Below are 27261 nucleotides of genomic sequence, written 5' to 3' on the forward strand. Positions count from 1 at the left end.
TACGGGTGTCACTAACATCTTGTCCGGTGAGCTATTTCAGACTTTTTCAGTAATGACAGTGTGTGATTTTTGTACTTGCAGAGTTCGCCGTGCGGCGGTGCTCGCTGGAAGGGCGGTGGGAGGGCCGCGACCCTTCGTCCCCTCAGGGCTGGACCAACTACACGCCCTGTTACCTGCCGGAGACCCTGCAGCTCATGCGGAGGCTCTACGCCGGCTCTGAGGCTGCTGCCAAGGTAGGACTCAGGAAACCGCTATTATACCAGAGGCTGTAAGTAACGTGAAGTGGAAAGCACGTGTTACTAGTATTCTCAAATATCCAAGATCTGCCGCTTTTCTATTGTTGCTTTACGGTGATTTGGAGCTCAAAGGGAAAGACTTCTACATCTACATCTATATTCATACTCCGCAATCCACCATACGGTGCGTGGCGGAGGGTACCTCGTACCACAATTAGCATCTTCTCGCCCTGTTCCACTCCCAAACGAACGAGGGAAAAATGGCTGCATATGTGTCTCTGCAAGAGCCCTAATGTCTCTTATCTTATCTTTGTGGTCTTTCGGCGAACTGTAAGTTGGGGCCAGTAATATTGTACTGCAGTCAGCCTCAAATGCTAGTTCTCCAAATTTCCTCAGTAGCGTTTCACGAAATGAACGCCTCCTTTCCTCCAGAGACTTCCACCCCAGGCCCTGAAGCATTTCCGTAACACTCGCGTGATGATAAAACCTACCAGTAACAAATCTAGCAGCCCGCCTGTGAATTGCTTCTATGTCCTCCCTAAATCTGACCTTATAGGGATCCAAAACGATGGAGCAGTACTCAAGACTAGGTCTTTTTAGTGTTTTATAGGCGGTCTCCTTAACAGATGAACCACATCTTCCCAAAATTCTACCAATGAACCGAAGGCGAATATCCGCCTTCCCCACAGCTGCCATTACATGCTTCTCCCGCTTCATATGGCTCTGCAATGTTACACCCGAATATTCAATCAACGTGACTCTGCCAAAGGCTACACTACTAATGAAGTATTCAAACATTACAGGATTCTTTTTGCTATTCATCACCATTATTTTACGTTTATCTATATTTAGAGTTAGCGGCCATTCTTTACACCAATCACAAATCCTGTCCAAGTCATCTTGTATCCGCCTACAGTCATTCAACGACGACACCTTCCCGTACACCACAGCATCATCAGTAAACAGCCGCACATTGCTATCCACCCTATCCAAAAGATCATTTATGTAGACAGAAAACAACAGCGGACCTACCACACTTCCCTGGGGCGCTCCAGATGATACCCTCACCTCTAATGAACACTCATTATCGATGACAACATACTGGGTTCTATTACTTAAGAAGTCTTTTAGCCACTCACATACTTGGGAACCAATCCCATATACTCGTACCTTAATTAGGAGTCTGCAGTGGGGCACCGAATCAAACGCTTTCCGGAACTCAAGGAATATGTCATCCGTCTGATACTCTTCATCCATGGTTCGCAAGATATAATGTAAAAAAAGGGCGACTTGCTTTTCGCAGGAGCGATGGTTTCTAAAGCCGTGCTGATGCATGGACAGCAAATTCTCTGTCTCAAGGAAATTCATTACATTCGAACTGAGAATATGTTCGAGAATCCTGCAACAAACCGATGTTAAGGATATTGGTCTGTAATTTTGAGGATCCCTCCTTCTACCCTTCTTATATAGAGGAGTCACCTGCGCTTTTTTCCAGTCGCTCGGGACTTCACGTTGGGCAAGAGATTCGCGATAAATGCAAGCTAAGTAAGGAGCCAGTGCAGTACAGTACTCTCTATAAAACCGAAAAGGAATCCCATCAGGCCCTGGCGATTTATTTATTTTCAACCAATTAAGCTGCTTCACAAGCCGAGGGATGTCTATCACTATGTCCTCCATACGGGATTCTGCACGAGTCTCAAACGGCGGTATGTTTATACGATTCTCCTGCGTGAAAGATTTCTCAAATCCTAAATTTAAAATTTCAACTTTCGTTTTGCTGTCTTCCGTTGCCATGCCAAACTGATGATTGAGTCACTGGATGGAAGCCTTCGACCCGCTTACCGATTTTACGTAAGACCAGAATTTCCTTTGGTTTTCAGGAAGATCTTTTGCTAAGGTACGACGGTGGTAGTGGTGGAATGCTCCGCGCATCGATCTTTTTAGAGTAGCACGAATCTCTACTAACTTCTGCCTGTCCTCATTCTCCCGATCTTTCTTGTACCGCGTGTGGAACTGCCTTTGCTTCCTGAGCATTCTCCGATTTGCGCTGTTAAACCACGGTGGGTCTTTTCCGTCCGCAACCAACTTTCCCGGCACATACTTCTCCAATGCGTGATTTAGAATGTGTTTTCCATAATTCTTCCACGTCCATCGTACCGGAAGTAAATGAGGTCGATTCATTTACTAAGTGGGATGCTAACAACTGTTTATCTGCTCTTTCTAGTAGGAATACTCTCTTAGCCTTCTTGACCGACTTTTTAACTTTCGTAACCGTAGTTGTAATGACAACATCATGATCACTAATCCCTGTCTCAACACTGACACCGTCGTTGAGGTCTGGTCTGGTCGTGGCTACCAGACCTAAAATAATGCCATTACGCGTTGGCTGTCGATTTAGCTGCTCAAGACATTTTTCGGATAATGCGTTCAAAAGTAACTTACACGACGGCTTGTCTGTACCACCTGTAATGAATCCATAGACATCCTAGTCTATACTAGGTAGGTTGAAGTAGCATGATCCGGGTTCTTCTGCGATAAAGAATGTAAACTCCCTCTGAACGATTCTAGAACTGTCACGGTGGAACCTGATGGCCGTTAATAACACCCCACAATCAACTTTATTTCCCTTAGTCGTGTTAAACGTGTCCATATAACTTAACAATCAAACTCTACTTCGACCTCAGTAGACACAATATTTTTGTCAACTGCAATGAAGACACCACCTCCTACGGTGTCTAATCTGTGTTTCCGATACGCGTTCTAGCCCTCACTAAATATTCCAGAACTTCCCATCTCAGGGTTCCGCCAGGTCCCAGTCCCGAGTAAAATTTGCGCGCCACGCCCTTCCTGGAGGGCAGTAAATTGAGGAACTTTATTCCTACTGAACTGTGTTCTTCACAGTTCGATTCCTCTGTCTCTTAATGTCGCTTGCAACGTTAATTTCAATTAGCCCCAAGCGCCATCTTTTGTTAACTAGCGATTGCAAGGGGGCGCTGTGTGCTTGGCGCGAAGCGGTTGCTCGTTGCACGCGCAGCTGGGGGTGAACGGCAAGGCCGGAGTGAGCAGTTGTGGCGAGTAGTGCGACGGTTGTCGACGCCATGTCTAGAGTGGACGTGACCTCGGTAAGGTTGCTGGCTTTGGGTCTGAATAGAGGTGTGTGATTCAAGACGTTATGGAAATCCTGTCAGTTCTGTTTCCTGTATTTCGCTGGTGTGGAAGCAAGACTGTTTCTCGGAACCGGTAGCTATTCGTCGGAGTGTGCACCAAGCAGTGTAAGACATAACATACACCTTTCTTCAGCTGTGGTTTCACATTCACATTCCGCTACAACGGTGATCCAATAAGCCGGATATATTGTCGAAGTTACTACTGTTGACTGTTTCTATCAGACGCTCTAGTATTCTCTTGCGTTTCTTCGCTGTGTGCTGTTGGGTTCATTTCAGTGTTGGTTCAGTTGTTGTCTTGTGGTTGAGTCCTGGTCGATAACCAGCAACTCCCATATCACTCACGATGCACGACAAGCAACCAAGATAAATGTAACTTAAATTTGCATTTGTCTAATTTGTTTATCCAGTTTTGTATGAGATTTTAATTAATTAGTTAAATAACAATTTTATACTTTAAATTATGTAAAACTTATCCCACCTGTGAAATGGGGTTTTGACATGCGATTTTTTTTTTGGGGGGGGGCGGGGGGGTTCTGGTCAATTAACGAGTTTAGTAGTTTGTTGAGGTCAGTCTTCCCTTTCTCTACTTGCCTCAGCTTTAGTGAGGGATTTAATTCCTAAAGCTAGCTTTAGGCCAGCGGTGGTCCATTAGGACCCTTTGATCCTATATACAGTTTTATATAGCTTAGAGACTAACCTATTGTAGTTGAGTTTATTAAGTGGGTTTTACACGGCCAATGTTATCGGAAAGTGACTGTTTTTAAGAGCAGTTTGTAACCCCTTTTATATGCTGAATTGTTCAGGGATTAAACAGAGCTGTGTTAGAAGCCTATGTACATTGCTATTTCCATGATTTAACGTGTATGTCGATTTTAATGGGTGTTAGTTTATCCAGTCTTCTTTAGCGTTTAAGTAAGTCCACTGAAATATCACTCTCAAATTAAAATAACTGGTCTGGCTTCCCGTAACACGTGACTGGCTTAGTTCTCCGTGTTCTACGATGTATCCCGTCGATAAGCATTTCGGTGCTACAATGTATACCAGCCAAATCTGAACCAAATTGTTCTCCAGTTTAACTACTTATTCTCTTATTATCTGTGGAATTTTCTAAATTTGCAAGACTTAATCTGTTTTCTGTAAATTGTTGGTGGTATAGCTGTGACCTACCTAATCTATTGCAAACCGTAATTGTTGGTGTTTTAACTGGTTGTGTTGCAATAAATGCCAACTTACGATGAAGCTTATGGGTGATTCATATTCCCCGGTTGCTCATCCTCAGTAATGATAGAATTAAATTTTATTTAAAGCTTGTGTTAAGATTTTTCGCTGAGTTACTGGGAGAAAAGAAAACAAAATATGGCGTTTCAGTCTTCGATCGCTATTCTTTATTATCAATCAATTACCGGTTTCGGGCTAGCTGCCCATCTTCAGATCATATGAAGATGGCCAGCTAGCCCGAAACCGATAACTGATTGATAATAAAGAATAGCGATCGAAGACTGAAACGCCATATTTTATTTAATGAACGATCGCGAAACTCCCAAATAAGACACTCATGTCTAGAAAAGAAAACGATTTGCTTCACCTACCTCCCTGTTCCATTTCTTACTGTCTGTTACCCACGGTTGCACGACTGCACCATATCAGTAATTTTGTCATGATGAGTGGTGATGATCCGGCAAGCTATTGCACGTGCAGTAAAGTAAGCTGACCTCACTTACCTGCATATTCGGGTGAGTGCAGCTCGCGGCGTGCAGGCCCCACCCGTTGCTGCAGAGCGGTGCTTGCGGATTGCTGTGGGCAGGTGTGTCCACGCCTCCCTCATGCTACTGAAATAACTGTCCATTAACAAAGTGCACAATATATAACAAATTTGGTGACTTTAAACTAAGTTTATGTTCACTAACGTTAAAAAGGAAGATGTCACGTTCCCTGCTTCACCATCTTAGATTTATATGATACCTTTTTTATTCAGGACTCAAGCCACCTCCATACCAAATTTCATTCAAATTGGATCATATCATTAGCCCTGAAAGTGTAACATGGATTAAACACATTTGTGTTTGTATAAGCATTGTATCCATTATGTTGTATCGTATTATGTCGAACATATCAACCAATTAAACTATGTTCACACTTATGAAAAGCTGAAAAGTAAAAAAAATGAATGGCTTTTTCGAAGAGTAATTATTCTTCACTAATCTGTTTTATATTTTTAATATTGTTAAATGTATTGTACTACATACTTTCTAGAGTAGCGTTTGTCCTTTCTCGGTGTTCAAACTGTCTCTCGATACGAAATTTCATCAAAATTGGTTCAGCGGTTTAGTCATGAGAAAGTAACAGAGTTACTTTCGCTTTTGTAATACTAGTATGGATATAGATTCTTGGATGGAATAGTGTATACGGAAGAATTGATGTGAAAATTTAGGTAATTTATGTGAGTATTAGCTCAGCTTTGGAAAGGTAAAGTTATTTGGCGTAAAGAAAAGTACACCTACGTTGCGCTTCATAATGGAGCACCACCTACGAAACATCAAGAAATGATGCCCTTGGACGCTAGTTGTAAAGCATTGTCTGCAAACGTAATTATTATTCGTGATTTTACAATAGGGGCTGCCTTCTCTGGTACAGCGGCACATGCGCTGAATCACACTTTCGAATGTGACAAGGGGTGGACACAACGGCTTGTCGGCTGTGGCCGTGATGTGGGTCAGGACCCAACAGCGATGTTGTGCAGGTAGCCGGAACAGGAGTCAACAGTCGCAAGCTTAGTGTGGATCACCAACAGCTACAATAGGCGTCAGCGTTAATGGCCTCTGGCTCAGAGCTCACAGGGAAAACTGTGTTGTCATCTCGGCTGAAAGTGCGTATACAGCACCTACGTCATCGACAGCCGCAGTAGTGGAAGTTTAACCTACCTTGCTACGATCTGGTTCATAGTGTGATACGAATTGTTTCATGATAAATTTATTAAGTGTACCAAACAAACATGAGATACTCGTTACAGAATTGAATGTATGTTCAATTTTTGGCAGCCATAATGACATGAATAAAAACCAGTGATACAGATTCTCGCAGTGCAGAATGGATTCTGTAAGAATCCTCTTACTTTATTAAAAAAGAATGAAAGAATCTTTTCTAAAATATCCACAGCAGGATGAATGGAATTTTAACCCTTTCTGCGTCCGCGATTCCAAATGGCATTATTAAGTATTTCTGGATTTTGTGAGCTTCCCAATGCTTCGAAGATACCGTTTGGCATCGCTTCACGTAGTTCCAAATTTGGCCAACAGATCACAGTGGCTTTTGTTTTCATGACTCACCGTTTGTTTGAAGTGCAGAACAGAGAAGAGTTGTGCTACTGCATTTGTGAGTGAACAATAACTGTTATGTTTAATTTTATTCTTTGCATACTGAAATTGTTGGTTATGGAAACACCTTTACGTAGTTCCTCAAGGGCAATGGAATGAAATGCGGTAAGTTTGCAGTACAGTTATGTATGGATGTTTTTCAGTAATTATTATGCAATTTCTAACGCTGCCATGAAGTGTCTTGAAGGGAGGATATAAGATGAAAATCAACAAAAGCAAAACGAGGATAATGGAATGTAGTCGAATTAAGTCGGGTGATATTGAGGGTATTAGATTAGGAAAAGAGACACTTAAAGTAGTAAAGGAGTTTTGCTATTTGGGGAGCAAAATAACTGATGATGATCGAAGTACAGAGTATATAAAATGTAGACTGGCAATGGGAAGGAAAGCGTTTCTGAATAAGAGAAATTTGTTAACATCGAGTATAGATTTAAGTGTCTGGAAGTCGTTTCTGAAAGTATGGAGTGTAGCTATGTATGGAAGTGAAACATGGAAGATAAATAGTTTAGATAAGAAGAGAATAGAAGCTTTCAAAATGTGGTCCTACAGAAGCATGCTGAAAATTAGGTGGGTAGATCACATGACTAATTAGGAAGCGGTGAATAGGATTGGGGAGAAGTTTGTGGCACAACTTGACTAGAAGAAGGGATCGGTTGGTAGGACTTTTTCTGAGGCATCAAGGGATCATCAATTTAGTATTGGAGTGCATCGTGGAGGCTAAAAGTCATAGAGATGAATACACCAAGCAGATTCAGAAGGATGTAGGTTGCAGTAGGTACTGGGAGATGAAGAAGCTTGCACAGGATAGAGTAGCATGGAGAGCTGCATCAAACCAGTCTCAGGACTGAAGACCACAACAACAACAGTGATGCCATTTGGCATCATTATTTTATTTATTAACCAATAGGTTGAAAAGAACTTTTGCAATGGATGTGGCATATGTGCAACATATACAATAAATATTCGTTACAAAAAAAAATTTTTTTCTAAATGTGACGCACAAAGGGTGAACTACGTTACATTCTGGTCAGAACAGCGACATGAAAAATTATATTTGCATTACAGAACAGATTATGCTGTGAATTACTTTCTGCTGCAGAGACAGCTTGATAAGAAAGTAAATGTACATGAAAATTACAAAATTTACTTCCCACTCACATACGTTTTTATTCAGATGTTTCACTGTCATTGCGTTCAGAACTGCAGCCGTTGGATGTGAGTGCCACACTGACAATTAACGAATTAATTATTTCGTCTCTAACAACTTCTTCCTGGTAATCTCCGTCTTGCAGTTTGTCAGTATGACGTACGCAAGCTTCCGAGCCAGCTACTACATTCATGTCTTTCAGAGTCGGCTACTTTGAACGTAGTATTTTTATGTTCCACATCTCTCTTCACTTGTGCTCACACCAGATCTACTGGACTATAACAGCAATGATAAGGATCTACTGGTGTCGCCCAGAGCTATGCAATCATTTTCGTGGTTTTTTTTTTTTTTTTTTTTTTTTTTTTTTTGCACTTGCTATTGACGTCTTTACTACCTCCAACAGCTTTGTTCTTGTTTTTCTTTAAATTCTAAGTCCATCATTACTTCACAGCCATGAAAGTACATCAACTTTTCCTGTGTCTATAGCGGCAGGCCTGTCGAAAGTAGACTGATAACTTGCAATATCCAAAACAATGACAGAGCTTGGATGCAAACAGGGCAACATCTGATTCTGAAACCATTTTCGAAAAGTTTCCCAATTCATTTTAGGATGGTAGTAGAGTTATTTCTACGATTTTCATGGGAATACACATTTACCTTGAAGCGCAAATCTGGCAGCTGCGGAACCGGCGTAACATATGATAAGACGCCCTCCTCTTCCTACTGCTACTTTAAAGCCACTTTGTCCCTCTCTTTGACAAGTAAAATCTATAGTGTGTGTTTGATTTACCCAAGACTCGTCCGAGTAATACACAGCTGACATTCCTTCTGATCCGACTTCATGCACTGTTCTTAGAAACGTCATCCTGACAGCAGCCATAACAGTTCGCGCCATTAAAAATTTCAGTCCGTTCAGATTTTACAAACTTAGATCAGATGTTCTTCAGTGTTCTCTGGAATGACTTAGTGCTTCCTTCAAACTCGCTAGCTTGACACACGAGATGAGCAATTTCCCTACCGTGCCGAGGTCACCTCTCCTATAAAATTCGAAAACTTTGCGACGTGAAACATCTTGATCAAAGCCGTCGAGTTCTGACACCTCCATTGATACACTTTGTTTCTTCCCTGCAAACCGAATTAGCATATTCCCAGTTGCCTGTTGAGGTAACTTAGACTTCTGCACAATTCACTGACAGTTCGTACACCGACATCGCCTCAGCCCAATACAGCGCACTCCTGCTCTTTGCCGACCTCGCACATCAGCTCACCTGGATATGCCGAAAGCCTGAAAACTAGTGAACATAAAAAATAAATTTTCCTGCCTTTTTGTGGAACACGTGGCAACTTCTGCTTTTTCACACTGCCAATATCCTCAGCGTATCACTCTCGTTCGAAAAATTTTCTGGCAACAAAATATGATGTCTATGGCCTGACCAGGAACGATACAGAAAACGACTACTTTCTCCACGATTTTCCGCATTTGCTTGCCTCCACAAGAATGTTTCGTTTACGTTTTCCTTCAACTGTGTTTGAAAAGAAATTGGGTAAAAATGCCTTGAGGCGGTTGAAACTAGGTACTGAACTTATTAGCTAATCTACCAGTCATTGTAGAGCTTTGCATAGACAGCAACAGAGCAGCTCTAGTTTCTTCTCGTCTGTGAGACTGTTGACGGTGAAGACGTAAGACTTTGGTCACTGTTCCAAAATTTTCTTCGTCCATACTCCACTTTACTACATATTTGTTCACTTCCTCCACAAACCTCTAAGCCATTTGACGAATACTACAAGCTTCTTGCATTTACGTACGTCTGACAAACTCAGTAATATTTCTGGAAGGAACACTGTGCGTTGACAAAAACAATCGAAGCAGTGAAGTTGGCCTGGCCGATTGGTTTAGCCACTGCCAGGGCCTATATTCGCAGATGCCAACAGTGAACAGCGTATCCATACGCTCGTGGGCTAACACGTTGTGCATTGCATACTCTCTTAAGGTCTTTCATTGTGACAGCCTATTTGTCTCAGAAAGAGCTTGATCTCACATTTTGCTAGTCACATAAACTAATATTACCTTGCACTCTGACTTACTCTGAATGCACTTACACTACTTCACACATTTGCTACAGGACTCGAATACACTATTACAAGTGGCTTCATAGTATTACACTGAATCTCCAAAGAAACTGTATCCACATACAGTGTAAGTCGGCAGGCAGAAGACGGCACTGTGGATGGCGGCCTATATGAGACAACAAGTGTCTGGCGCAGTTGTTAGGTCGGTTACTGCTGCTACAATGGCTAGTTATCAAGATTTAAGTGAGTTTCAATGCGGTGATATAGTCGATGCGCGAACGATGGCACACAGCAGATCCGAGGTAGTGATGAAGTGGGGACTTTCCCGTACGACCATTTCACTAGTGTACCGTGAATATCAGGAATCCGGTAAAATATCAAATCTCCGATATCGTTGCGACCGGCAAAAGATCCTGCAAGAATGGGACCAACAACGGCTGAAGAGAATCGCTCAACATGACAAAGCTCCAACCCTTCTGCCAACTGCAGCAGATTTCAGTGCTGGACCATCAGCAAGTGTCAGCGTAGGAACCATTCAACGAAACATCATCTACATGGGCATCTGGAGCCAAAGGCCCTCTTGTGTACCCTTTATGACTGCATGACACAAGTTATGCCTCGCGTGGACTGCTGATAACTGGAAACATGTTGCCTGGTCGGATGAGTATCGTTTCAAATTGTATCGAGCGGATGGAGTGTACCGGTATGGAGACAACCTCGTCAATCCATGGACCTCACATGTCAGCAGTGTACTGTTCAAGCTGGTGGAGGCTCTGTAATGACGTTGGGCGTGTGCTGTTCGAGTGATATGGGACACCTGCTACGTCTAGATACGACTCTGACAGGCGACACGTACGTAAGAATCCTATATGATCACCTGCACCTATTCACGTCCATTGTGCATTCCGAAGGACTTGGGCACTTCCAGCAGGACAATGCTGTATCCCATACGTCCAGAAACGCTACAGAGTGGCTCCAGGAGCACTCTTCTGAATTTAAACACTTACACTGGCCACCGAACCCCCCAGACATTAACATTATTGTGCATATCTGGGATGCCTTGCAACGTGCTGTTCAGAAGAAATCTCCACTACCTTTGAATTCTTACGGATTTATGGAATATCCTGCAGGATTAATGGTGTCAGTTCCCTCCAGTACTGCTTTAGACATTAGTCGGGACCATGCGACGTTGTGTTGCGGCATTTCTGCGTGCTCGCGGGGGCCCTACACGATATTAGACAGGTGTACCAATTTTGTTTTTGGCTCTTCAGCATTCCACCCATGTATTTTCATCAGCATCTATTATTATAACGGTCCTCGACATTTCGGGTGAAGATTGTTGGCCATCCTTTCCACTTCAATATTCCTGTTGCTCTGGAGATGAAAGCCTTGTAGTGATGGACGAGCCAAGATCATGCAAGTCCTCTCCCGTGCTTCCAAAATCACTGTACCTATCCAGCGTACCTTGTTGCATTCCTGCATAATCATCATCACTGTTTTTCTGCATTATTATGCTATGTATCGCACTCATGAACTCCATATCCTCGACTCCAGTTGCGTTTCCATATTCATCATGTCGCAATTTTTGCCTCCATGACAGTGATGAACATCCTTTACACTCTAACTCACAACCGGACGCCCCAAATGACGCCCTATTCACGCAGCAAACTAAGTACTTGTCAGTGCAGGCATAACATAACACAGTCTGATGTCGCAAGCGGGAAAAAGCCTCTTTTGCTGGCGAATGGCTCATACTGCTATTTTCGCATTGATCTATTTACATTCTAAGCATATTTTCGAGCAGTTATAAGCCTCCGATGTCACACAAATCGTTTGTGAGCAGTTTGATTAGTCGTGTCTGCCGTTGTTAGTTGACCGATAGTTGGACCGCCGAAATTGTACAGACGGTACGTTAAAACACGATGGAATTGTGGGCTCCATTTCCTCGGTAAAATGAACGAAAAATAGCGTTTTACGCCCGATAACGCAACTTTAATGTCGCGTCACAGTCTAGTAGTGGGCGTCGTTGTGCAAATGTAACGCCACACGGGATAGAGTCACATATTACCAGCAAATAGTTCAAAAAACTCATTAAAGACGAAGCGCTGGTAGGTTAAGTTGTTTACACAGTCTAAAATGGTTGCATTACGATATAAATAAACGGAAGACACCAAAGAGCATTAAACTTGTAGACAACCTTCGACAGAAAGAGATGCGAATGAAATGCGACTGCACTGAAAACGAGACAAAATCGCTTCTGGGGCAATGTAGTAACTGCCATCACGCTGCTGTTCCCACGTCAGTGCGAAATCCATGTCAAGACGTCTCTCACGGGTACCGTTCTGAAAGTGCAGGGAAGATGCGTTGCGCAGAGATTTAGGCATAGCTGTGTTGCCCGGGTCAATACGGGTCTGTCAGTGCTGGGAAAGGTCATTAAACTTCTGTAAAGATCGAAAATCCTGCCGCCTGTCAATTACATGTTGTAATTCGTTATCTGACCATCTATAAGATACTGGAGGTGTTTCTATGTTTGGTAGCATGGAGTGATCTGATGGTAAATTAGTGATCCACATGATGTAATCCGTTACCTGACCAACTATAAGATACCGGAGGTATTTCTGTGTTTGGCAGCATGGAGTGATCCGATGGTAAATTAGTGATCTTAATATGTATTTCTGAATGAAGATAGGTAAAAATCTGACAGTGTGACCCGTAATAACTGATTCATACTATTCTTTTAACACATCTACTATTGATTGTGTCGTATCTCGTAAGTGCTACGGCCACATTGTGGTTAGTTAAAGTAGGAGGAATTTCTACCGTGTATACAAATATAACCAATTTGAAATTGCTTTAACGTAAGTCAGACAAATATTGATACAAACAGAATGTTTATCTGCAGATATTTCTTAATATATTACCTCATCCATCTCTTGAAGTAAGAGATTTAACTCAAACGTTAGGGTTTATAATAGTTACGTTTACGTGAAAGAAATCTGAATTGCATAGCAAGAAATGTTCTTAAATGCTACTGTCCCTTACGAAGTGAACAGCTGACCTTAACGTACCAGAAAAAGTGGTTAGTGTAGGGGGGTGCCTCTATGGGAACTGGGAAAGGATTTGCCGGACGGAGTGGCCGAGCGGTTCTAGGCGCTGAAGCCTGGAGCCTCGCGACCGCTCGGAGGCTCGAATCTTGCCTCGGACATGGATGCGTGTGGTGTCCTTAGGTTAGTTCGGTTTAAGTAGTTCTAAGTTCTATGGGACTGTTGACCTCAGAAGTTAAGTCCCATAGTGCTCAGAGCCATTTGAACCATTTTGGGAAAGGAATTAACAAGCTTGTGAGTGATCCAACATTCCACAACATGCTGAGGGCAAAGAACAAGCGAGAATGTTGCTTTTACTCACTCACAGCGATTCGCGGAGCTTTAACGATTTGCACGGGAAAGGAGCAGAGCATGAGAAAAATGGATATTAGTAATAGTCATTGAAGAAAGAGAACGAACTTACTGGTCAACCTAAAACTTGTCAGTGCGAAGTATTTACCTTACGACACACGTGGCAAACATTTCAGAAATTGGGAAAGATTTTAGAACAAAGAACTGTGGCTATGAAGAAGCTCTCATCGCCAGCTAACCAGCAGTACGGCAGCAGGCAATTGCATTGCGTATCACCGTCATTGCCTCGTGGTACAGCTGCTCAGCGCGTCTCCAGTCCCGACTGTAGCTCATCCCCTCTTCAACTGCGTCCCGTTCGCTCTTTAACACTCCCGATAGGACGCTTTCTATGGCCCACATTCCGGCTAATCACAGACCTAGGTTCAGGGTGCCACACAACAGACCCGCTGGCTCAAGTCAAAAAAAGCTCCCTACATATCCCTTTTGTCACTCGTTTCAATTGATATATTTTTTCGAAGACCTGAAGCTTCTCCAGCAACCGATGGAAACACTCTCTCACTAATTCGGAGGAAGCTCACTCCACAAACGCACTCCACGTCATATAGGTTAAGACACAGAGAGCTCTGCAAGCATTACTCTCCTTGTTCTTCTATTCTCCTCCATGCTACTGTCCTGTGCATTCCAACGGCTCATTACTCCATTCGTAAACTCAGTAAATAAATCTTCTTAGCATTCAGCCAAGAAAACAGAATGGATTTCATGGAAGGCAGGGAGTGTTCACGAAATAGTGACTGCTGATCATCAGGGGATAGTTACAATTAAATAAAAGACATAACCCATATGTCACTCACTATAGGAAATGCTCCCAGTGGAATATGATAAATATGGAATATAAAAATGATAAAATACTATGTCAAGTTAGTAAGATATACTTTCATGAAGATGTACTCAATTAAATTTACGTCTTCCACATATAATGCTGTAAATGAGCTTGTTGCGAATCTCATAACAAACCATAGAATATTGTGGGTTTGTAGTTATAGAATTATGAGATCGTTTCCCTCGGACATCACTGACTGAGATCTACGAAATTTGGGTAAAAGCTTGATTATCACAAATTCTATCCATGATGGGTCACGATACTTTTGCCCGACGGTAGCAAAGATGTTAGTAGCCCCATTAATGATGCAGAAGGAGACAAATTCCTTAACCACATTGAAAAGGAAGGAGCGAAGGTCAATGTTTAACATCCCGTCGACAATGAGATCAGCAGGTGGGGACGTAAATCGGCCGTGCTCTTTCAAAGGAACCATCCCGGCGTTTGCCTGAAGCGATTTAGTGAAGTCATGGAACTCGTAAATGTGAATGACCAGACGCCGATTTGCACAATAGTCCTCCTGAACGCAATCACAGTATGACAGGGGACGAAAAATGTGCTTCATATGTCTATGAAGAGCCAAAACACCAATCCATGAAGTGGGGATCCACTGGCTTCCCACGCAAGCTGTTAAAGTGTTATCAAATATTTCTTGGATGACAGTTGATGACAATTGTGTTTGGGCTAGAATGTCGAGTATTTGTAAAGAGTCACAAAAATAAACACGAAATCTCTCTTGAAATAGTAAAGAAACCCAGAAGAGCCATCCAGAAAAAAAGGTGTTGTGTCTTGTTGTACACTGTTTTTTTGTACGATAAAGCTAGGTTGTTTAGTAGTTTCACATTAGAATTGTACGGTCATTCTCCATACAGCGCTGATTTGTTATCCAGGGATTTCAATTGTTTACGGAGGTAACGAGAAATTAGAGGAGAGTCAAGAAGCCTGGCTCAGCTGACAGCCAGCCGAATTCTGAAGTGAGAGCATGCAGAGATTCGTTCCCAAATATGACGAGTGGTTTAATATAAAAGGCAATTATACATAAAAACAGCCGAAAGTCGTAGCTTTTAGCTGTACATAATATAAAAAACCTCTTAATATTCCGGCGATTGTCTTGATAAACTAATTTACTTTCTATGTAGACTTCGTAATGTGGTGTGTTACCACGTATCTCTCCTGGCTCTAGACAACCCACAGCAACGATCTCGATGTATAAGTTATGCTCGCAAAATTTCTGCTACTGCCTGTAGACACTGCTCAAATCTGCAGTAAGAACGAAAGTCACCAGCAAATGCGTGTCTGTTCTTTAAATTTAAAATTTAAATAGATAAAATTACTTCAAAAATATTTATACCACAAAAGTCGTCCACATCATAAGAAGACAAAATAGCGGTAGTCAACGCCAATTTAAACAACAAGCTCTGAGAGGCTCGAATGGTAGGCAAAGCTACACAGATCTTCTGCTGAGTATGTTAAAAATATAAACTACGTTCCTCCCAAAATGGCACAATAGGCACATTGGGCGAAAGCGAAATCCGAACAAGCCCCAGAATCACACATTCTTGTGTTGCAAAATCAAACGCCACTTGAATCTCATTATTGAATTCAGCAACATGTGCGGGAGTATTGTACTCAGCAGCTTTCCAGGAGTATAGAAGAATAGGCTGGTGCACTGTATCAGACAGCTGGCTGTGAATAATAAAATGCAATTTCAGTCTGAAAAATCTATTTGCTAATTTAGTGACGAAGTCACTGCAGAGAATCCTTTCAGAGTCTGTTATTCTTCTTGCGTATGAGAGTAATTTATATTACCGATTGCAATATAGATCCAAAAACTGTACGAATTTTGTTGTTCTTGGCGGAATGATCATGCATTCAATGTCTTTTACATATGAATAATTTACTATTGCTGTATCGACATGAGCACTCCAAAAACCACAAAACAATATACACTTATGTTTATTTGGGACACTGTCACTAAGAACATTCACGAAAAAGGATTTTAAAGGATCTTTAGCCCCCAAATGTATGTTTGGTGGAAGATTATCAGTTTCCTTGTTAACTTTCATGCCGAAAGTTTTCTCCTGAAGATAAAATAAAGCTTTTTGTTGGGTGTCCACTATTGTATAACTATGAGCTGCATGGTGTGCAGACTGGACAAAACTAGCTATTGATTTTTCCCGCATTTTAGGTAGTGTCACACCCGAAGTTAGTAGATAATGAAATCACTTTGATCAGTTCTCCAAATGCAGTGTGGCTCTGTGGTGCCACCGCCAGACACCACACTTGCTAGGTGGTAGCCTTTAAATCGGCCGCGGTCCGGTAGTATACGTCGGACCCGCGTGTCGCCACTATCAGTGATTGCAGACCGAGCGCCGCCACACGGCAGGTGTAGTCTAGACTCCATAGCACTCTGCCCAGTTGTACAGCCGACTTTGCTAGCGAAGGTTCACTGACTAAATTCGGTCTCATTTGCCGAGACGATAGTTAGCACAGCCTTCAGCTACGTCATTTGCTACGACCTACCATGGCGCCATTACCAGTTACTATTGATACTGTGAATCATGTAATGTCAAGAGCGACGTTCGTCATTAATGGATTAAAGTTAAGTATTCCACCAGCTACGTCCGTTTTTTCTAAATTCTAATTTCCTTGTACTGTTCCAGACCTCACGCCAGCCTGCGGGAACTAAATCGCATGCCTTTCGGCCTCCTCTAGTAACACGGTGTTGGCTCTCCTGCCAACCACAACAGGCTCTATCTGTAAACTTGCTGTATTCTGGTTTACTCCTGCTACAAAACAGTCCCAGTCTATCGAATATCTTAGTCGTCCTGTCTGTCACGTAGGATGTGATTTATCATCGGCACATTCAGTATTCTTCCTCGAGACGTGCTATGAGAACTGCAGAACGTTTAAACTTTGTGTGCCCAGTTTCTTTTGGTCTCTAGATTCCACAAAATTTCAGGTGCCAGTAATTTATGTATTTTCCTTTATTCCTTGGTGTGTCAAATTGAGATGGAATGTGTTGTTGTTTGATTGCCGTGTTTCGTCGCAATGGGTGTTCATTGTGTCTTTTTTTTCTCCACGTAATCAAATATTACTTTGATGTTCGATGAGCTTTCCATAGATGAATGTCTCTGCAGTAACGAGCTCTAGGTTGCCACTTTACGTGGAAGTGTATAATAACAATTATGAATAGGTTCAAGACGTTCTTAAACAATTTTTGTTGAAATACTAAAAACAATAGAATTATTTCCTGTTGAAGATCTGCAGTCACCAGAATTGTTAGCTTCTCTCCACGATTACATTCTTGCACACTATTAATCGCGTTATTGTCTATAAAGTCGTTTTCTTCAACCACTTCCTATCAAATATAACTTCAGTTGATCAGTCTAACGACAATTAATGCTTTTGAATAATCAAATCCACCAAAATCACTGCGGAATCACTGCATAATCTTGATTATGCTCTGTACGGGTATGTTGCCGCATATGATCGTCTTCGAGTAGTGAAGACGATAATTTCCGGCAGCAAACCGGTGAAGAGCATGAATATTCAAGACTACGGGAAAATCTAAACAATCATAGTCATCATGCCGTCCTACGCCGTCTTCTTAACACGGATACTACAATATTCTGCCTGCGTATGACAATACTGATCCAGGTATACTAAACATGTCAACTACCCACTGAGGTAACTGACGGACTGACGCGTTAAACGCTGTCCTCCAAGACTACAACCACTTTTGTGTACAAACCAACAGCAACACAGTCCCACGCCGTCGCAGGCGTAGTTAGGACTGTGAGAAGCGTTTGTGTGCAAATGTTAAAATACAAATTCCTGTTCGAGCTGAGGGACGCTCCTTGTCAGGAGTACGAAGTGTTGTATCAAGTCACATGCTTACAGTATGCGCCCACAGGATTAAGGACATCCTTTCATATTAGTTTTAAATGCAAGTAAGACATACCGAACTGTGTATCCCTCTGCTGCTGTTTTAGCGCAAAATCTTCCGCAAGGAATTTCACTACGGCATGTTCTGATAATTTAGACGCTAGATAAGTCTCTTCATCCATAGAATTTCTATGCTTATCTTTCGTATCTATTGGCGTTTGGCGTACGCCTTTTGAAGACAGCACCTTCTTTAACAGCTGGTACATCTGGTGATTGAAAAATGTGTTGTGCGAACAAAAAATTGATCATATCATCACATAAATTTGCGTAAATACTGTTCTCTTAGGTAATAATACATAAATTTTTATTGAAAGTACTACATAACCTTCTGTTTATACGATAGCTTCTACCATATAAAGACTAAGCAAAAATAAGGTGAATTATTTTTGGTATTTCCATCTTAAACTAACTGTAGTTGAAACCTTACCGTCTCCTCTATATCTCTTTTGTTGCGCAACCTTCCCTTCTACAATAACCTATGAAACCTTCCCTTAGGATTGCTATCTCTTACTTAATAATAACAAATGAAATCTTCCCATTGAAATTAGTTCTCTTCGTCAATAATAACAAGTGCAATCTTCGCCTACAAATTTAATTGCTGCTTACTAAAAGTGATTTGCTGATTATTTCGACGAAACATAGAATGTATAGTCGTCGTGGCCCTTTTCCTTACCTTTTTGACTGTCACTGAATCGCCATCTGACTGCTACATCAAACTGCGACATGAATATACTTACTCTGTTTTACTATATTAGCAGCTGGTGGGTTGTCATAATAAGTGGCTATATTTACTACCAAAACTGACGTTATTCTTTAATAGCAAAGCAGACGTTATTCTTTAATTAATTTGACTGAAGTTACGTAATTCATAGTTAAACTTTTTCTTGACAACAATAAAATTTTGCGTAGTTTTACGTTGATGGTTTTTGGGATGGATTATAATATGTAATGCAATATTGCTAGCAAAAATTAATTATATTCTGATAACGATTTTTCAAATATTTTCTGTTGGTAATGAAATGATTTTACAAACGTTCAAATGCGACTTATTTTTTACAATAATCTTACAACTAGCAATGTGCAAACATACCTTCAGTAGTTTTGAGTTTCCCAAAAAATAATTCAATAATATCAGTTCCTCTTATGATAATAGTTAGCTGATGAGACATCCGTTTGTAATCTGTTGTAAATCATAGCTAGTGGCTGAGAGGCTCACCGCTCCTTTCAACCTCCCGCTTTAAACCTGCTACCGACTCGCATCACATCTCGCTTAGTACTGACTTCCTACGAACGCTGAAGTGCGGTCTCTCCCTCCAACAAGGCTTTCGGGAGCAGACAATCCCTGCTACCATTACAAAACGTATCAATGCGCGGTCTTCCCCGCTGCTTTCTTAAAATGTATCCATACGCGGTGTCTCCCACCCGTTTTAAAATTATAGCAATGTGCGGTCTCTCCCGCCAACAATACTTTGGTGCAGACGTTCCCTGCTACCACAATTACCTCCAAAATGACCAATATTAATTATTCCTACTTAATCGTATTAATAAAATATAAACATCTTTCATAAATTGTGGTCTGACAATAGACAATAGAAATATACACGTCTTACATAGTTAGAGTATTTTTCACCAAAGGCGTTTTGCTTTTATTAACAAAAAAAAATTCCGTATTCATTCTGAAAACATGCTGTACATTTCTATACAGCTTGATACTTATAGGTTAAAAACAGTATATTTTTAAAACATTGGCATACAATTTACTTGGGTGTTCTTCCTCTTGCTTACATATTCTGAAACACAATTAAGCCGTCGTTCAAAAATGACTGAACGCAATTATACAGTTTGTAAAGCGCAAGAGAGTGTTTTACCGCAGAAGTTTTCAGTTTGTCTAACACGCAAATGAAACTTAATTGCATGAATGAATAAGACGTCAACGGAAACCGTTGCTGTTCAAAATCACGGCGATATTTTTTAGCGAGTACGGTTGGGTCTTGACAGTAGCATCCACCTAAACGTTTCGTAGTGAGGGAAATTACTGTTTTTACGGCTGCTGTTGTATTTTGATCATTTTATGAAGGACAGAGCTACCGTGCACAGGCTGTGCCTTTTCCTTTGTCGCCACCATCTCACTGTTTGAACTGTGCCATCGTCTTTTGAAGGCGAGGAAAATTCTCGGAAGGACTAACGACCTAGTTACATAACAGCTCTTATTCCGTCTCCAGTCAGCGCGTTTTCATTATGTTAACGTTTCGGAATTCCGTAGAAACCTCGTGTGACGTAGTATTGGCCCCGTTTAGAACAGTGGAGAAACATGGCGTCAGTAAAACACAGCTTACACTTCACTCTTTCTTTTGCCTGATGGAAGACGAAATGAGAGCCTGGAGAAACTGGCGGTGAAAACGAGCATTCCTTTGTGTGTGTACCAATTACGTTCCAAGTCGTCTTGGATTCTCCTATTGAAGCAGATGAAGGGTACCTGACACTTCCATGAAATTCGTATATACTAGTGTACGAAGAATCCTCGCAGAAGGTTGAGTATAAAATTGTTGACAACGTCTCAACAATGTTCTACTACGTTTCCAAATAATGCCTTTACGCAATTCCTAATTAATTTCTTGTGTGCTCGAGACTTTACATCTGGGATATATCGTCCACCCCCTAGTGAAATAAATCAATAACTAAACTGATACGGCGTTATTGGCTTCGAGACCTCGTAGCGATAAGTTCAGCCACCTAATTCGAAAGACTTTCTTTCTTCACGCAAAACAATAACTTTGCGTTACTGTGATGTCTTTTAAGGACTTCTGTTGAATGTGGGTCACTAGATGTCGTAGAGCTTTATTGGATTATGGACGACGATCAGATAGCACTCGGGAGTTCAGTGACTTAGATGTCTCACTGAATAGTGAAATCCAAATTATCTTCTTATTTTGAAAAGATACGACTGGTGTTCCGCAGGGGAGTGTAGTAGAACCGTTGCTATTCACTATAGATATATGACCTTGTGGATAATGATGTAGTATATCGAGAGGTTGTAACCATGGGAAATTGTACTGAAATGCAGGAGGATCTGCAACGAATTGACCATGCTGTAGGGAATGGCAATTGAATCTCATTCTAGGCAAGTGTAATGTGCTGCGAATACATAAAAGAAAGATCCTTTATCATTTAGCTACAATATAGCAGGGCTGCAACTGGAAGCAGTTAATTCCATAAATTGTCTTGGAGTAGGCATTAGCAGTGATTTAAAATGGAATGACCATATCAAAATTAATCGTTGTTAAAGCAGATGCCAGACTGAGATTCATTGATGGAATCCTAAGGAAATGCAGTCCGGAAACAAAGAAAGTAGGTTACAGTACACTTGTTCGCCCACTGTTTGAATAATGTTCACCGGTGTGGGATCCGTATAGATAGATTTGACAGTTGAGAGAGAGAAGATCCAATGGAGAGCAGCGCGGCTCGTTACAGTATCATTTAGTAATCGCGAAAGCGTTACGGAGATGGTAGATGAACTGCAGTGGAAGACTCTGCAAGAGAGACGCTCAGAGCTTGGTACAGGCTTTTGTTGACGTTTCGAGAACACCCCTTCACCAAGGAGTCAAGCAGTATATTGCTCCCTGTTACGTATATCTCGCGAAGAGACCATGAGGATAAAATCAGAGAGATTAGAGCCCACACAGAGGCATGCCGACAATCTTTCTTTCCACGCGCAATACGAGAGAATAGAAGGGAGAACCGATAGAGATCCTCAAGGTACCCTCCGGCACACACCGTCAGGTGGCTTGTGGAGTATGGATGTAGATGTAGATGTAGAAGAGAATCATTATACTGAACATTTAGCAACGGTGCGACTTGTACATACGGTCCGCGTTCTCACTGTGGTATATGCGGTCGCAGCACGCTGCAGCGGCAGTTGTCGGCTGTATGTTGCTCTCAAATCACACTGTTTATGTGACTCGATGAGATTGCAATTCCTAAATTAGCTCTATAAAATCGTACGTTTCGTACCTTATCCAGACGCTAATCATTTAGTTCTGTCTGTAGTACACGCGAACGAGAACTTCAGTATCGATGGACCTGTTGTAATGCAAAAAGGGAAGAATGGTGGCCAATCAGTACGTACATCTGCTTATAAAAGTTCCATGACAGTAGTGTGATACAAATTTACAGTATTCCTGGTGTCCTCTATATTGTGTCGGTTAATGTCACTATTGTTCCACTTGGTTTTCCAGGATTTGTGGCAGTCATAGGTATTTCCTTGGGCAAGTGTTCTGTCTTCCCATATTGGCGCTCTTGATTTAAGGCGATATTGATAGCGGTCATCTAGTACTTGGTGTATCGGTAATACTCTTGCCTTATCTGCATGATTTATTTTTTTCCATTGCTGAATTGCTGCCTTCTGTCTACGGATTTCTGGCGGAGTGATGTTTGAGAGGACGTGAAGCCATTCTAGAGGTGTTGACATTAGTGTACCTGTTATTGTCCACATGGCTTCATTGATCTGGGCGTGAATCTTCTTTACAGGAGCGCCCATGTAAAGAAGATTGACGCCCAGATAAATGAAGCCATGAGGACAATAACAGGCACACTGTCATGCACAACCTGTAAACTGTATCGAGCATCCTTCAAATTCACGAGCACCAGCTTCAGTAGCAAGTGCGCCCTGTCCTCCCATGAACATCCGTAGTTTTTGTTATGCCCCAAGCGTTCATATGACTTACTCGAAATGTGCTCATAATTGTTTCTTTGCTATGCTGCAAAGATGATCTTCCATGCACGTAATTATCTTTAGTGCCCTCTCCTTGGGCAAAGATTCTCGCTCACTACGTTTCCCTGGAGAAGTGATTTGTGTCTCCCTGTCCGATAAGGCTGATGACCTACAGGTTTCGACACTTGTTTCAGTGTCACTCTCACTTGTTGAGCACGTATCGTCATCGTTGATCTTCTCATGTACATTGTCCGCTCAATCGAGCGTTTACAAAACCAAATATTTGACTGACTCACCTTGCAGAAACGATGATATTTCATCTGCCACTTCTTTCTCCCTCTACGAAATTCTTTGGGTTCCTTTCTCACAAAATGCAAACTTCGGCAACTATTGTTGTAGGTATAATTAAATCAACTGATGGCAGTTCTTTAGGATGCATAGTACGTTCCATGTGATCTCCGTTTTATATATTCATTTGAGATCAAAATAGCATCTTCTTTCCATTGTAACCCACGCACGCCTTTGCTATTGATAAAATGTTCTCAGGTTCACAGTCTCACTCCTCAGAAAGTTTCGTTGTTTTCATAGTTATTGTTATAATCATAAAATGATTATTAAATATTCATCTCCTGAGTTTGTTTGACGTGCGTATGGCCGGCCGCGGTGGTCTCGCGGGTTCGAATCCTGCCTCGGGCATGGATGTGTGTGATGTCCTTAGGTTAGTTAGGTTTAAGTAGTTCTAAGTTCTAGGGGACTGATGACCACAGATGTTAAGTCCCATAGTGCTCAGAGCCATTTGAGCCATTTGAACGTGCGTATGACATCAGCCTCTCAATTAATTCAGCGTTGCCGCGGCAAGAATCTGAATATAGGAAATAACGTAACGGTAGACAGGGAAAAGCGGTGGTGGGAAGGAAGAGCGGCGGAGGAGAGTACGGAGGCGTGTGGGACCGGCAGTGAACTCACTGGGTCAGGAACCAGCAAGCAGTTAACACGTAGTGGCCAGAGGCAGACTCGACGCAAGCGGAATGAAGGGAAGGCGTCTGTTGTAGGATATTGTTGTGTCAGCGACATAAGAAGTACTCAGAGTGGACTCCACAGCACGTTTGAAGAGGTTATGGCGACGTGAGCTGGAATGCGGCACCATTAGGTTTTACGTGATCTATAAACTGAAGGAGACCGCGCGGTATTTAATAATTTCAGTTCCTAAAGATTTAAGTCCGATAATTTATACAAAATTTGGATTACATTTCCTCAGTCATAATTATCACAGTATCAGTGGCATACATTGCTACAGTTTTAATTAAAGGCTAGATTAATATTAAGATCGTACCTGTCTCGATCGGGTAATTTAATAGTTACTATAAGGCACGAATACTGGGAATGACACAAAGTGAAGCTATAAAATCATTTTAATCGTGACGACCAAACTCCCTTCATTTATCGTTATTATCACCAGACAAACTAAAGCCATTTCAGCCCAAATGTTGAATAGGAAGCAGCAGTAAGTTTGTTAAAGAAGCCCGTAATCTATGTGTCTAAAACGTACATTTCCATTATCTTTTCCTGCTGAGCATGGCATGGACAAATTGCCGTAGTAACCCAATCACGCCGAGACGGTGTTTCTTGTACAACATATCGTTCTTTAAGTACTTCCTTAAATACTAAAAGTCAAAACTAACGATTATCTTACCTTACTATTCTTCTTCTTATCCTCTTTCCTGGCCTTCGCGGGATCGGCATGTCAGTCCGGATTTGGCAATGTTGGTGTTAGACGGTGGCCGGATGACCTTCACATCGCCACCTGTTACCCCAGAAAGAAACTGAAGTACCCCATCTGACTGCGTCTAATGTTATCCAAAGTGCAAGGGGGAGAATGTTTTCGAAATGTTCGCGAATCCTGTAACTTGAGACGGTTCGGTGGTACCAGACCCGTCTTCACATAGTCAGACGTTGTAAACCACTTAAAAGTCACATCCAATGTGGCCGGCACAACGGTTCTCGTCTATAACTCGCCGGGACATTCGATGAGGGACACACGCGGCTTCCCGAGTCCCGTAATTTGCGTGCTAAAACGAGCGGCTTCCGGACTGATCTTTTAAGCCGTCGGAACATGGACCGTACATTCGAACGTTGAGAGTCGAGCGTGCCGAATATGTGAAGTCGCAGCTTGGAGAAAGCACGATGGGGAAGTCTTTCCGAAGGTGCAGAGGAATATCTGGCATGAAGCATGACGGATATTCTGAATGTCCGTTTCAATGTTGATCAATGAAATGGTAGAATGACAACTACGTCAAATCCACACCATCCGGGGCCGAAGAGACACGGGCTCACATTACACACGACATAGATTACAGTGATTTCAAGGGAAGCAGTGGATGGTTGCGTAACTTCAAACAGTGCTACAGAATTACAAGACATAAGATGACGAAATGTTAAGCAATTTTCAACTTGACGGTATGAATCGGCCAAACAATTTGTATATGAGATAAACAATCTTATTCCATCGTTCAGTAATTAGTTTGTTTCGTAATCCGACATATCGGGATTTTAAGAGGAAATGCGTAAGATAGGAATCCTGGAAATTAGCGGTACCATTAGAGTTGTCTCAAGATCAGCTAACATCAATGCCTTAAGGCGATCGTATACAATTAATTTGTATATGAGATAAACAATCTTATTCCATCATTCAGTACGGAATTTGCTTCCAACTCCAATCAATAGGAATTTGAAGAAGAAATTCTTATGAAAGCCACGCTGTAAATTAGAGCTACCAAGAGAGTTGTGTCAAGATCCACTAACGTCATTGTCGTAATGCATTCGTATATCATTATCTGTATGTTAATGTGGATGGTAAAGTGACAGAAAAATTACTTGTTTTGCTGGGAGAAGATAGAGATGCTGTACCCCCTATGATTCTTTCTTGTCTGCCTGATCTTAGAAGGGCAGTCGGGAATATTTACGTCAGAGCAAGAAAGTGGTACAATGGGATTAAGAGAACCAGAACTAAGTATGAGCACTAATTTTCACCATAGTTCGTCATAATATCTTGCGTTTGCATGATTCCTAGTCTGTGTATAAGAATGATACCATTTTAGAGCAAAATATCCCTCATGAAAAGTGTGTGACGCTGCAGTTCATACCACCTTGAACCACTGAACAAATTCAGCCTCTGCATGTTTGTTACCTCTGTTCCCAGAAAACATACTATTGCACTATTTGCATATACGCCTCAAGGGATAGCTTATTTCCCGATAAGACTGTTTGGCATTCAGTTACATATCATCACATTCCTTCAGTTCGCATCACTCCGTTACACCAATATGTTTCTATACTCATTCCTTAAGAATGGATACCTTATTCAACCTCCTGCACGGTTTGTAGCTTCCAAGGAGCATGCCCTCGATCTTGATGGTGTGAACCTTGAACTGTGGTGAGCCATTTTTCATTCTGCGTTCATGGTGCAAGTTGTAACGTACCTACAACAAATATAGCCTATGTTCGTCTGTCAAAATAGACTCGATAAGCAACATGAGCTGTTAGTAATCGGAATCTACTCTCCGTAACACTATGTGTGTTGTATGAGTGTCACTTTCACCGTCGTTTAAGCCCTCGATAGATCGCTACATGAAAAACTTAAAACTGACATTTGGATGAGCCCTCTGACTGCATATTTGAATACGACAAACTACGGGCACAAATGAACCTGTAACAATGAATACCTAAGCTATCTGACTGCGTCTTTGAATAGCAATTTACATGTAATACATAATATATTTTGTGCAACGGATTTTAATGGATTAGAGTACGTGAGATGTTGTCGTGTGTCAACGTCTCTATTTTGGCCGTACGTTTTGCACTCACCTCTACAGGTAACTCCCTTTTTGCAAGTTGTTTGCAGCAATTCGCAGCAGCCTGTAACAGCAGCGGCTAAATCTTATTTCTACTTAGAATGAATTTATTAAAAAGAAGTTAGCTTTGGTTCTGTTAACTACTAAATAACTTTTAAGACGGGATTTCATAAATTAAGTCTATTTAGAAACTTGAGAAATCATCATGACCAATAATAGTTTGACAAGTATTAATAACAGCGGAATGATGACATAAGTATCGATAATGCCTGAGTGCCAGATTAACAGATTATTTCAATTCCAAAGTAACATTAACATTTAATAACCACACCATAATTATAAATTGAATGTGGACCATAATTATTATTATCAGGAGGTTAAGGAGGCTTCTTTAACTGACAAGCAATACGTGGGATTGTTGTAAACTCAGACTAACAATCACGAGCCTAACCCTGCAGTTGCACTTTCCGCTATGCTTGCGAATT

At 41.6% G+C, this 27261-nt stretch overlaps 1 protein-coding gene across 1 annotated transcript in view; it reads left to right on the forward strand.

The window, feature by feature from the left end:
- The window catches only part of LOC126334560 (PDF receptor-like), a 263538-nt gene that overhangs the window by 94616 nt on the left and 141661 nt on the right, over window positions 1-27261 (forward strand). The window contains exon 4 of the mRNA XM_049996938.1: window positions 82-233. Coding sequence (XP_049852895.1) covers window positions 82-233 — 152 coding nt within the window. The remainder of the gene's footprint in view (window positions 1-81; window positions 234-27261) is intronic.

The sequence above is a fragment of the Schistocerca gregaria genome, chromosome 2, assembly GCF_023897955.1.
Source record: "Schistocerca gregaria isolate iqSchGreg1 chromosome 2, iqSchGreg1.2, whole genome shotgun sequence".
In the NCBI taxonomy this organism is placed as follows: domain Eukaryota; kingdom Metazoa; phylum Arthropoda; class Insecta; order Orthoptera; family Acrididae; genus Schistocerca; species Schistocerca gregaria.